This window comes from Phascolarctos cinereus, unplaced genomic scaffold, assembly GCF_003287225.1.
Source record: "Phascolarctos cinereus isolate Bilbo 61053 unplaced genomic scaffold, phaCin_HiC Scaffold_4;HRSCAF=312, whole genome shotgun sequence".
Taxonomy (NCBI): Eukaryota; Metazoa; Chordata; class Mammalia; order Diprotodontia; family Phascolarctidae; genus Phascolarctos; species Phascolarctos cinereus.
This window is the reverse complement of record NW_027555847.1, coordinates 709549788-709561926: the sequence shown is the minus strand read 5'-3', so window position 1 is coordinate 709561926 and position 12139 is coordinate 709549788. Positions and strand designations below refer to the sequence as shown.

The 12139-nt window shown below is 47.8% G+C and overlaps 3 protein-coding genes across 3 annotated transcripts; 1 reads left to right on the top strand and 2 right to left on the bottom strand.

Moving 5' to 3' along the window:
• Position 1: 1 nt before the first annotated feature.
• Positions 2-2187, bottom strand: GATC (glutamyl-tRNA amidotransferase subunit C). Its single transcript, XM_078154374.1, has 3 exons — positions 1874-2187; positions 1266-1369; positions 2-414 (listed from the first exon to the last, which is right to left on the bottom strand). Exons 1-3 carry the CDS (start codon positions 2185-2187, stop codon positions 362-364), a joined length of 471 nt encoding a protein of 156 aa, XP_078010500.1. The 3' UTR covers positions 2-361.
• Positions 2188-2224: 37 nt separating this feature from the next.
• Positions 2225-4508, top strand: TRIAP1 (TP53 regulated inhibitor of apoptosis 1). Its single transcript, XM_021007912.2, has 2 exons — positions 2225-2471; positions 3483-4508. The coding sequence occupies exons 1-2, from the start codon at positions 2325-2327 to the stop codon at positions 3561-3563; spliced, it is 228 nt and encodes a 75-aa protein (XP_020863571.1). The 5' UTR covers positions 2225-2324; the 3' UTR covers positions 3564-4508.
• A 1547-nt stretch (positions 4509-6055) lies between these two features.
• On the bottom strand, positions 6056-9976 carry COX6A1 (cytochrome c oxidase subunit 6A1). The gene is made up of 3 exons (XM_021007908.2): positions 9709-9976; positions 9420-9559; positions 6056-6329 (listed from the first exon to the last, which is right to left on the bottom strand). The coding sequence occupies exons 1-3, from the start codon at positions 9959-9961 to the stop codon at positions 6246-6248; spliced, it is 477 nt and encodes a 158-aa protein (XP_020863567.1). The 5' UTR covers positions 9962-9976; the 3' UTR covers positions 6056-6245.
• Between the last annotated feature and the right edge of the window lie 2163 nt (positions 9977-12139).

The window sequence follows — 12139 nt, the reverse complement described above, 5'->3', positions numbered from 1 at the left end:
CTTTGGTTAGAAACTTACTCTATTTAATCGTGTGCCAGAAACTGAACCAAAGGTGATTTTACAAGTTAACCACAGGACACTTCCAGCATGTGACTCAGGTATTAAGTGAATACTCCATTCATTCCTGGGAAGCTTTTCTCCAAGTCCACAGTACCCTTCCTTGACTTCTGTTAGAGGCAACAGGAGCTCACTTGAGAGTTCTCCATCTTCACCCAGTCTTCTGGAGAGAGCAGGGGGAAAGGAGAAAAAGGGTCAGGGCCCAATTATGTGGAGGAAGTTCACGGGAGCTTTTTCAGCTTTGTCTTTCCCAAGTGTCCTCCACACTGTTTCCTGTTGTGAGCACCATTCCTCAGAGCATCATTTAACTCTTCAGGACTGGATGTTGTTCACTTTGTTTTGGCAGAGTGATGTTACCTGTTTAAAACCAAAAAAGGAGAGAATTATAGCTAAGCCTGCTAACTTTTTTCCTTGCTTCAGAAGCTAGTTGGTGTCCCATGAAAACAAATGTAGCCATCACCCTGCTTTCTCAGCTAGGAATACCTGAATTTCTATCAGATTTTCTGTACATTTGTTAGGAAATTTGTACATGAGGGAAAGGAGTGTCCATCCTCATGGAGTTAACTGACATCCTCAATCAGTGGGGGTTGCAGCCTGCATTGGCAGAAGCAGCATCCGCACCACAGTAATTCCAACTTGAAATGCTGCAGATATGCACCTCTGAGCAGTGGGGGGGGGGAATGAAAGCTACTTACTTGGCTTAGTTTAGATTGGTGGGGTTTTGCTTTTGTTTTTATACGGCTCAGGGGTATTCTTCCTGCATTCCAGCAACTACTTGGGTAAGATTATGTAGTTTACAGAACCAGAGGCACCCCTGAGCATCTACACCAAATTGGGATTTCCTGATCCATCAGGAATCCCCTTCAGTAAGTGGGTAACGTGGATGAGGGGAAGTGCTGTATCCTCCTGGACTGGTAACTAAGCTGGGCACAAAGTGGCCCAGTGGTCCACGGGTTCCAACCCATTTATGTCAGAGAAGGGTGAGCATACAACACAGTATGAAGCTCAAAGTCCAAAACGTACAATTGCAATTGAAAAATGGCCTGCTGGAGTCGTGGGGGTCGAGGACATTTACAAATGTTTAGCAGCCATCAACAACGAAGTGGCCAGCACACCCTGCATTCAGCGCTTTGTACTCTGAGGATCACTTTTAATTCCCCCTCAGCTAGCTACAGCATGACTGCCCCGCACCTCAGTGTAGCATCTACCTAGGGGGGCCACAAAATACTCCTCGACAGTCTGCTGAGAGTTCTGTAGCAGGTCTTCCGCACAGCTGCCTTCTACCACCTCATCCGCTCTCAGGTACAGGCACCTATAACAGACGAGAAGCGCGCTCCTCAGACAGGGGGAGAAGACCCCCCCACACACACCCGTGGGTAGGTGCGAAGGACACAGATCCTGTGGCTTGTGGCCCTAGCTCTGCCTTTGGGGGGCCTGCATACGGATGCTCCTTACTAAGATGGTCTCCATGAGGGAGGGGACTAAAGTGACCTTGGAGGTGCCTCCCAGCCCTGGGTCTGGTCTCATGGGGCCTCAGGGCTGTTCTAAAAGTTGTGACACCCAAACTGGCAGATGAAAAGCGCAACACTACTAACCAGTTAGATGAACCGAATCGCCTTGAGCCACATTTTCGCACTTTTCGAGGGGAAGGGAAAGAATGATTAAATTGGTAAAATTTAATCCAAAATTCGGCCTCCTGCAGACTCGGGAGGCACGCCCACTCCGCTCCATGGGAGGATCGTTTTAGGGGCCGTGACTCCCACACCCTTTCCCCAGGGGTCCCCACGGAGCGCGCCCGGAGGGAGGACGGACCTACCGGTCTTCCAGCACCGACTCCATGGGCTCCACGCCGTCCGTGTCCACGGCGCGGAGCTGCCCCGCAAACTCGATGGCCGCCTGCAGCCGCGCCACGCCCTCGCGGTTTCGGAAATCCACCAAGGCCAGGCGCTCCAGGTGCTCGATCAGCTCGGCGCTCACGCGGCCGCCTGGGCTGGGGCCCGCGGCCTTCTCCGAGTCACTCCCTGCAAACCGGCAGCTCCCGACTCGTGCTCCCGGCGCCCCCGCTACCGCACCCGTCGCGCCGGGGCCCAGCCCTGCCCGCAGCGTCGCTCGGAACGTCCGACGCCACATCTCCGCTCCTCCGCCCAGCCCCGGGCCACAGGCTTCACCGCGAGCGAGAAACGGGCGCTCCGGGGTGACGTAAGCGGCGCGCCGCGAATGACGTAGACAGCGCGCCGTAGCCCCTTTCCATCGTGGGGCTGGTCGCCATGAACAGCGTGGGAGAGGCCTGCACCGACATGAAGCGCGAGTACGACCAGTGCTTCAACCGCTGGTTCGCCGAGAAGTTCCTCAAGGGCGACGGCTCCGGGGACCCCTGCACCGACCTCTTTAAGCGCTACCAGCAGTGCGTGCAGGTGAGCGCCCCCGGCCCCGCTCCGCGCCTCCCGGGGGGAGGGGCAGCCCCAGGAGGCGTGGGCGCGGCGTGACCTTGGGCCACTGGGCCCCAGTTTCCCCCTCCTGGGATACGGGGGGCGGGGCGCGTTGGGCAAAGTTCTCCAAAGCCCCTCCGGACGCCCAGCCATGACCCCCGGGCCGGCGCCCTTTGCAGGGGCTGCGTCCCTGCCGGCCGGACTCGTCCACCCTCACCCTGGAGGCGCGGGTCAGGGGCGACGCCCCAGGGCACTCGCTGCTCCCCTTCCTCCCCTTCCCCGCCTCCTAGGCGCCGACCCCGTTTTGTTCCATATTCCTTCCTGCACTCCGGAGATCGTGTGCAGGCATTGGCCTCGTTTTCCCTGATTTTCACACAACTGTTAGATTTCTTCTAACCACCAGGATCCTATTTTGTATTGTGGATACAGTGCTGTGAAACACCTACTGTGTGCCTCTAGAAGACTGAGTTAGGCATTGGAAAGAAAGGACACGCAAGTTTGCTATAGTAGCAAAAATTGCACCAAGTATATTCGAAAGTGTAGTAATGAGGTCCTCTGTGAGTTCTGGATGAGGAGGCTGTTACCAGTCTAAAGCTTCCTATATGCTCACTAAAGACAAGGTCACGTTTTATTTCATCTTCCCAGCGCTCTGTACACAGAAACTGCTTAATGAATCACTTGCTACATTGAACTTTAATTTTGGGTAAGGGATTGGAGTTACAGAAGAATCACAGAATATTAGAGATGAAAGGAACAGAGATAATCTAGTCCAACTTTGTTCTTTTTACTATGAGAAAAGGGAGGTTTGAGTGAGAGGCAAGAGAGCTAAATGGTCATATTGGGACTTCAATCCAATTAGTCTGATTCCTAGGCCAGTCACATTAGTGCTTTAGGTTCTTAAGATACTCCTTTCTCTAACGTCTTACCTTATATACATAGCTTTGACAGCAGGAACCTGTGTGGATGTTAATTAAAATGTAATTTCTCAATCCACAGAAAGCTATCAAGGAGAAGGAGATTCCTATTGAAGGGCTGGAGTTCATGGGCCATAGCAAAGACAAGTCTGAAAGCTCTTGACCTTGACAGCAGCCTTCAAGATGACCTTTTCACCTACAAACATTAAGACATCAAAAAGACTGTGGTGTCTGAAGATAATCGCTGTTTTACAAGCTTTTTAGAGAAGGGTTCCCTTAAGTTTCTTTACAAAAGGGTCATATAGACCCTTTATTGTTTGCTTTCAGGTGATGGATGACAATTAGCTGGTGTGCAATCTTGCAGTACCAAACATGGCATAAGAGAACAATTCTTCAGATGATCAGAATGTTACTCAGTCTGCCACGTTTATAATGTGGTTTATCCATACCTATATTCCTGAGTCAGGATGTCTAAGTTGTTGAATCCAAGCTGCTAAATATTAAAGTTTTGTTTTTTTTCCTGGAAGCACACCTCTGATGCTCTGGGAGTGACTCCAGTATTTAAATGGCAACCATTTTGTTTGGATAAAGACTGAATAATGGTTAAAGGTGTGGAGCTGGCCAAAAAGGGATTGGCCTTTAAGAGACAACTGCCAGCTTTTAAGAAGAGGATTTGGATGGAATAAAAAATAACCAGAAGTTCTTGAACGCTTCTAAGAGACTGCTTTGAGCTCCCAAAGTTTGGTAGCAAGCACACAAATTAAGGTACTCCTAGTTTCCTGTAAATCTTGTCAATTTAGCTATGAAGGTACAAAAATATGCAGAAATATGATTTTCCTGATTCTCAGGCTGTTTCATGAATGCTAATAGTGACTATAAAAAACTGTTCTGATGGAAAAGGCACCTCTCACAGCTGAGCTATAGACACTGGATAGTCTGTTATCCAGAGTGGGTTGGTGGAAGAGGGTTGTTTACAAGGCCTCTTGAATACCCTGACACTTACACAAGGTTAATTGGGATGAAGGGAATAGTTTGCTTTATTTGCCTTATTTGTCCATCATGTTCTGTAACATTTGAAATCAGAGATGGAATAAATAACTGCACTTTGGTTTATGGTTTACTTTCTCACCGACCTCACAGCACTTTTTATGGGCTGCTCATCTCCAACATGCCTGTGATATAGGGTAGTCTTGAAACAGATTACCTCCTGATGGGATTAGAATCCAGATCTCATTATTTCCATGACTTATCAGTAGGAAAGATGAGTTTCTCTTCGGGGAGAAAAAATTCCTATTTTGGCTACTCAAGATAGAGGTGCACCATCTGAGGAGTTGGTGAGCACAGACTGTACCATAACACAGCTCACCAATTAAACACTGTCACTTGAATTTAAGATTCTTACCGTAAATCTTATGTGTATCTTGGGAATTAAATACTTTTAATACACAGTCATTTTTATGTTTAATAAGACTGAAGATTTAAAAGAGGGTCATAACATTTTCAGGTTCCTCGAAATTAACAGTGCTTCAAATGCTTTTAAACATCACCCTTGGTGAACTGAAGTGAGTAGAAATACCAAGGTTTAGGGAGAGGATTACAACAGCCTATCTGTTTAAGGTCTGCAAAGCGACTGAAGTTTTATTTCATTGGTTCTCATAACACCGCGAGGCAGGTGCTACTTTAAGTGCCTTGTTCAGGTTCACGAAGCCAGTATCTGGTGACATCTGAACTTGGGTCTTCTGACTCTATTCCAGCACTGTTATCTTAATGTAGTCAGTCTAGCTAACATGGTCTTTTCACCTTACCAATTTAAATAGAAAACAGATGTGGATTTATAATATATCACTTTGGTTTCATACCACAAAACTCACATTGAAAGTCATAAGAGGGTGAGCGGGGACTTAGCCGGTAGGTGCTTTTTACTATCACTGTTATCTCATTTATAGGTGAGGAAACTGAGACATAAAAATTTATGTGACTTGCCCAGGGTCACACATCTAGTAAACGTCTAAAGCCAGATCTGAACAAAGGTTTTCCTGACTCCAGGCCCATCTCTAGTCACTATGCAGGTATGAGTTGCCTCATAAAGCAATGATTTATAGAAGATTGTATTTGTGCTAGGCTATATCCCTCTACCAAACCCATCTTCAGAACTTCTCAAAAATCATTAGTTTGTCCCTGATGATAAATTCAAAGTGCAGTTTTTCAGGAAAAAATGGGCAGGGAGGTAGGGTAGAGAAAATAATACCCGTGAATTTAAATTGAAAAATTATTTTCCTTAGATTAGAATGTGCTCTTTATATAACTTCGATGGAGATGAGATAGTCAGGTGGGCATCCAGACAGCTTTGCAGACACTGATTTCTGCATGCTTTGTGCTCCTTAGCAATTTCATTACCCCACTGCCTCAGCCTCCAAGCTGTATCAGGGGCATCCATAAGGTGGTATGAGGGAGAAAAGATTTCTCACTCATGACATCCCTGTCATGAGCTAAGCAGCACGGAACAGCAGCTCTTCTGAGGCTGATGTCCTACTGATGATAAACTATGTCCTGAAACTTGGCTAGGCCACCTAATTAATGCTCAGAAAACACCATGTGGGTATTAGTTTGATGAACATGAGTATTTAAGACAGAATTCAACAATTCACCATAGTCTAGGGTGAGAATTATTTATTTAAGCCATCCCAATCACAAGCAAAATGATAAAAGCTCAGCATATTTGTCACTATTGTGATGCAAGTGAACTTAAGGTCCCATGTAATTTTCTGTTCCACATAGAAAGAAAAGGATGGTCCAACTGCTGCTGTGGTCCCCCAGTGCTTGATTAGTGTGGTCCAAGTTTTCTTTAGTCTTCCTCATACCCGGTTGGGAGAGGATTGGTGTGATGGTTATGAAACAGAGTATGGTTTCCATCTCCCCATGGGAAGGGCTGTGAAGAGAAATACCAACAACCATGAACAATTCCAGTTAACCCTTCTAACTCTTGGCCTGGCAAGGGCACTTCCACAAGACTGACTGCCTCTCTTTCAGTCACTCATCAGCTCTTGATATAGTCAAACCTTTCCATTAATTCACAGGCTTTCTACAAGGAGGTGCCTCCTCACTCTCATCTACACAGAATGAACTTAACCACTCCTGGCGTATCCAGATCAAATCAAGGCAATTAAGTCTGTATAATCACTCACACTTCTATGGTAAAGTCTACAAGGTGCTTTATGCTTACAAATTCAGATAGTAGGTGCTATTTTACAAAAAAGGAGACTGATAAGATACAGGTAAAGTGACCTGCCCAGGATCACACAGCTAGTTAAGTGTCTGAGGCCAGATTTAAACCCAGGCTTTCCTGACTCTAAGCCCAGCTTGTTGTTAGCCACCTGAATGTAGATTCAGAGGTGTCAAACATGGAACCAAGTTAAAATGTAATTGGGAATTTTTGAGCAAAAATACAATAAACCATAGATAATGTTAATATGTGGTTTCCTAAGCCAACATGCAGATGGGAGGGATCCTTATGTATGGTTTAATGGCCCCTGTTTCCGAGTTTGATAGCACTGCTGTTAAGGTGACATTTAGGGGAGGGGGGGAAAGCCTGTTACTATAACCAAAAATAGCAGTATTCAGTCAATCAATTCTTTCAAGTATAAGTCAAATATTAGTTACTGCCATTAGAGGCAGGTATGACACCTTTTAAGTTATGTCAACAATTCTGATGCCCTGACAGTTTAATCAAAACAACCCATATCCCAACACCATTTTCATATAGAGTTTGCATGGTTAAGAACACTCCCCAGACAGTAAACCAGGCAAAGTCTGAGCCGACAGAGGTGCCAAAATCACTCATTTATCCAGTATTTTCCAATTTAAAAAGCATTTTTTTCACACCCAGAGAAAAAGGTAGTGCAAACAGTAGTTTCTCTTTTACCAATGAGGAAATAGAGGCAAGTAAGTTATAACACTTTCCTAAGGTGACATCAAAGGTCACAAAAGTGTGACCTTTGTAGAACAGACTAGGTATGGTTTTTGGTCAAAGTTCATCTCTGCTTGTAATTACCTCTGAAAATGTGACTCATCTAATGCAACTCAACTCCATAAGCATTTATTGTATTCTGTACTCAGGAACATTAAGAGACAGTTTATCCTCAAGAAGGGGTGGCTAAGTGGCACTGGAGAGAGAGCCAGACCTGGAGTCTTCCTAAGTTCAAATCTGGCCTCAGACACTTACTAGCTGTGTGACCCTGGGCAAGTCACTTCACCCTGCTTGCCTCAGTTTCCTCATCTGTGAAATAAGCTGGAGAAGGAAATGGCAAACCACCCCAGTATCTTTGCCAAGAAAACCCCGAATGGAGTCACGGAGAGCTGGGCATGGCTGAAATGACTGAACAAAAACAACTATGGTCGAGAAGCTGAGACAATCTTCTAAAGGGGAGCATGGCATGCACACAACTACGTATCATGCAGAGTTTAAGCAGCCTGGTAGAATGCACAGAGTCACAGACAGCTTGCTAGGAGGACAGAAATACCTGGATTAAATACTACTCTTTGTACTTAGTGATTGTGTGATCCTGGGCAAGTGATTACCTTCTCAAAGCCTGTATAAAATGGAGATAATAGCAGCAACCTCACACGGAAGTTGTGAGGCTCAAATGAGATACTGGATGTAAAACCATTCTGCAAACCTTACCTACACATGCCCTAGGAAGGCCTGAGAGCGGTTACATTCAGCGTGACGGAGGCAACAGAAAGAGACACAGTTCTACCAGCAAATTTCACATCATGACTGCAGAGGGAAGGGTGGTGGGAAGCCAGGAAGTCATCAAAGCACCTACTGTCCTTTACTGGCACAGTGGACAGCGCACTGGGCCTGTCATCAGGAAGACCTGAGTTCAAATCCAACCTCAGGCACTTAGCTGTATGATCCTGAACCTCTGTTTACCTCGTTTCCTCGCCTATAAAATAAGCGTTAATAATAGCACCTATTTCTCAGGGTTGTTATGAGGATCAAATGAAATAGTAATTGTAAACCACTTGGCACTATATAAATTTTAGCTATTATTATTTAACAACAATAATTTTAATTAATACATTACTATTATTGCTTAACAAGGTTGTTAGTATCAGACGAGTTCAAAATCAATTACAATTAAGGGTTTTATGCCTACAACGGGCAGAACCTTCTGCCAGCTACAAAAAACTCTTGAAGAAAATGAACCACTGTTCTCAAGGAGAGCACAACACACTGAACGTAAACGAGCCAATGTATGTGAAATCGTGCAAACCACCTGACCAACTGAAAGCTGACTGTGAGCTGCTTGAGATCGGTGTTTCCTGAGCATTGCCTATTCTGTGCCCAGAGCCTTCTACCTACCTACATTTAGTATCTGTGGACCTGCACCACGATGCTGTGACCTGCTCAGACGCTGTAAATCTGAGGTGACTGGGGAATTAATTATGAGGTGGGAAAGGTCTTTGCTGAGGGGTGGGGGGAAGAGTCTCCTGGGCTATTTGTTTTATGTTCCCTGGATTTATTGATCTGTGCATCTTATGAGGTTTCAGCTGTTCCACTGAGTTTTAAAAACAAAATCCTTGGTGAGTGAATGGCAGCCTTCCAGTCCTAAACCACAGTTTCATAGATTTACAGCTTGAAGAGGCTTCAAGTATAGCATGTCCTTATCAAAGCAACAAGCAGTTTACTAGCCTTGATTCAGTAGGTTCCAAGCTCCGAGCTGAGCGTGATGGATACAGAGACTACAGCCACTCCCTGCCCTTGAGGGGCTTCCAATCCCACGCGACGACAACATGCATGCACAACCAAGCCTCGAGCAGCATTAACTGGAGAGGATTAGCAACTTAGGCGCTCCAAGGAGGGGGTCTGCTTTCTGCACGAAGTGGCTTTTAGCAGATACTGAGGCCGGGACGGGTTAAGGTCACACAGCCCCGCCCTAACGCAAAGTGCCCTGAAAAGCGCGACAGCACCGAAGGGGACCGGGCCGTGGGGGTCCCGTTCCTCCCGGAGCCTCACCTTGGTTCGGATGCGGAGATGGGGGTAGGGGACGAATTCGGGCCGTTCGTGATGGTCCTGCGACTTCAGATAGGCGTTCAGCATGCTGACCCCTACCCCGGGGAGCGCGACGAAGTAGGTCAGCATCCTCCACAAGCGGCCTGCGGGGATGGGGGACCGTGAGCCCGACCGCCCGGCCCCCCGCCGGCCCCCGCCGCCCTCCCGGCCAGGCCCAGACCCCGCGCCCTGAGAACAAGGTCACCCGGTCACGCCCGCCCCAGCCCGCCCCGCGGCCGCCGCCGTCGCTCACTCGAGCGCTCCTCGCTGTGGGCGCCGCTGGAGAGCCACCGCCTAGCCGGGGCGCGGGCCTGGCCCAGCAGCGCCAGCAGCCGACCGCTCGCCGTTACATGCATCTTCCAACAATAGCAGGCGCCGGAACCGGAACGAGTCACGGGGTCCGCGAGGCGGGACCCCGGCGTTCCAGGCGGCTTCCTATTGGATGGCTCATTGTCTGCGCCTCTTCCCGCTGAGATGGCGAGAATCCCGTGTTGTGTCTTGAGCATGCGCAGCGCTCGGCCTAAATCCTCGGAAGCCGCAGTGCAGATGGACGCGTGCGTCGTTCGCCTCTCGCTCACCAGCTGGCCTCTAGCTCACGTGACACATGCGCAGTAGCCGCGGAGCTTCACGCCCATCCTTTTACCTAAAAGGCGCCATGTTGAGGCGCATGCGCACCTATCGGAGCTTGCGGGTGTCTGGCCTTGCTAGGTTTGCCTTTGCCGCCGGTTTCTCCGCATGCGTCGTTGGGGCTCAGCGCTTCCAGAGTTCAGCCTGCGTTCTGGGAATGCAGAAATAGCGTACCCACGTGTTCGTTCCTTTTCCCTGTGACGTAACGTGGACTGTGGATTTCCCAGGTTCTTCGAAAGAGCAAGGGGATCGCTGGTGCTGGACTGTTCTTTGGCCCTAGGAAGCTTCAGCCGGGTCAGTCAGTCAGTCATTCGATAAGCATTTATTAAGCACCCGGCACTGTGCCTTTAAGGGCTGAGAATACAAAGAATGGCACAATATTGGCCCTGCCGTCAAGGAGCAGCCCGGCAGGAGAGGATTTTGTTAATTAGAAAATATTTATTCAATTTACAAATCAGCAGCATAGACTGTCCTAGAAAGTTATCTAGTCCCTTTGTTTTCACCGAGGAATCAAGCCCAGAGAGCTTAATGAACTTGCCTCAGGCTGCACAGCTTCGCAGTGGTAGAGGCGGGATTCTAGCCCATCTCCGCGCGGCGCAGAGGAAAGAGTGCTGGATTTGGAGTCCCAGAACCAGAATTCAGATTCAGCTCGGCTACTTACCTCCCTTCGTTTGGGCAAGTTACACTTTAACCCCTCTGTGCCTCAGTTTCATCATCTGTAAAATGAGGCAGCTGGAGTGGCTGCCTGCTCAGTGTTGTAGAGAGAAGACACTTGGGGAAGGGGAGAAAGACTCTTTTCAGCTCTAAATTTGTGATCTGCTCTTCTAGAATCTTCTTGAGGTCAAGGATTGAAGAAATCACTGGGTCTTTAAATCTGGCTTCAAATCCCAGCGCTGCTATTTTACGGCCTCTGTGACCCTGGACAATTCTCCATCCCTCCCTTCCTCCTTCTCTCCCTCCCTTCTGTCCTTCTCTCTGCTGTCTCTCTGTCTCTTTGCCTCTCTCCTTCTCTGTCCCTCCCTCTCTTTCTGTCTCTGCCTGCTTCTCTTCATCTCTCTCTGTCTCTCTCTTTTTGTCTGTCTCTCCCTCTCTTTCTCTGTCTCTGTCTCAGTTTCTTCCTTTCCTCCTCAGTTTCTGCCAAATGAGGCCATTGAACTAGATGTCCTCCAAAGGTCCTTCCAGCTCTCAGCGCTTAGAAAACTTTTATCATGCTGTATCAATTCAAGCTGTCATTATTAATAAGATTAACTCATTTCCAAAGGGCTCTACAATGCACAAAACTCTTTACTTAGTTGATAGCTCTGGGAGGCAGGGGGTGAAAGTGTTTTAATCGTTTTACAAGAGAGGAGACTGGGGAGTGGTCTAGGAAGTGCTAGAAAAGAAGATGGAACTGGGTTGGCAGCTGATCTAGTAATAGCCCAGGCCCCTTAAACCCTGCCTGTGGGCTAGTGGAGCAACCACTTTGGGGGCAGATGCTCGCCAAGAATTGTGGCCCACTGATCACCCCCATGAGAAAGGAAATAGAAAATGAAGGGTTTGGACCAGGCAATCCCTCAGGTCCCTTCCCCGATCCAGGAGGCAATGAGTCTGTCCACACCCACAGCATTCTAGTCTGTTTGGCCTCCTTCTTGCAGGCTCAGAAGTCTGAAAACCTGGATTCCCTTTGCTTTCTCATTTTTGGACAGAATTGGCCCTCATTCCAGGTAGAGGTCTGGAGGGCTGAGTGTTACAGCTGGCATTCAGGAAAACTGAATTAACGATAGATTAGGCAAAAGCCAGACAGACAGATGTCAGCAGCACCTGTGGGAAAAAAAATTATCCCTAAGTCATGGAAAGAAAGCGGAAGGACTTCTGGGGCATGAATAAACACACACCAGGTTTGATTCCCTTACTGGAACAGGCAAAGGATAGAGCGACTGTCACCTGCGTGCCTTTGGGCGAGTCACAATGTACATAAAAGAGCACAGGATTAGAGTTGGTGGACCTGGGTCCAAATCCCAGCAGTCAATAAACATTTATTAAGCAGCCACTACAAGCCAGACACTGTGCTAAGTGCT

Coding starts and splice junctions, on each gene's coding strand:
- GATC (XM_078154374.1), bottom strand. CDS start 2,187: ATGTGGCGTCGGACGTTCCGAGCGACGCTGCGGGCAGGGCTGGGCCCC. Junction 1,370..1,873: donor GAGTCGGTGCTGGAAGACCG/GTAGGTCCGTCC, acceptor CGTCTGTTATAG/GTGCCTGTACCTGAGAGCGG. Junction 415..1,265: donor GTATTTTGTGGCCCCCCTAG/GTAGATGCTACA, acceptor GGTTTTAAACAG/GTAACATCACTCTGCCAAAA.
- TRIAP1 (XM_021007912.2), top strand. CDS start 2,325: ATGAACAGCGTGGGAGAGGCCTGCACCGACATGAAGCGCGAGTACGAC. Junction 2,472..3,482: donor GCTACCAGCAGTGCGTGCAG/GTGAGCGCCCCC, acceptor CTCAATCCACAG/AAAGCTATCAAGGAGAAGGA.
- COX6A1 (XM_021007908.2), bottom strand. CDS start 9,961: ATGCTCAAGACACAACACGGGATTCTCGCCATCTCAGCGGGAAGAGGC. Junction 9,560..9,708: donor CCACAGCGAGGAGCGCTCGA/GTGAGCGACGGC, acceptor CCATCCCCGCAG/GCCGCTTGTGGAGGATGCTG. Junction 6,330..9,419: donor ATCTCCGCATCCGAACCAAG/GTGAGGCTCCGG, acceptor TTCTCTTCACAG/CCCTTCCCATGGGGAGATGG.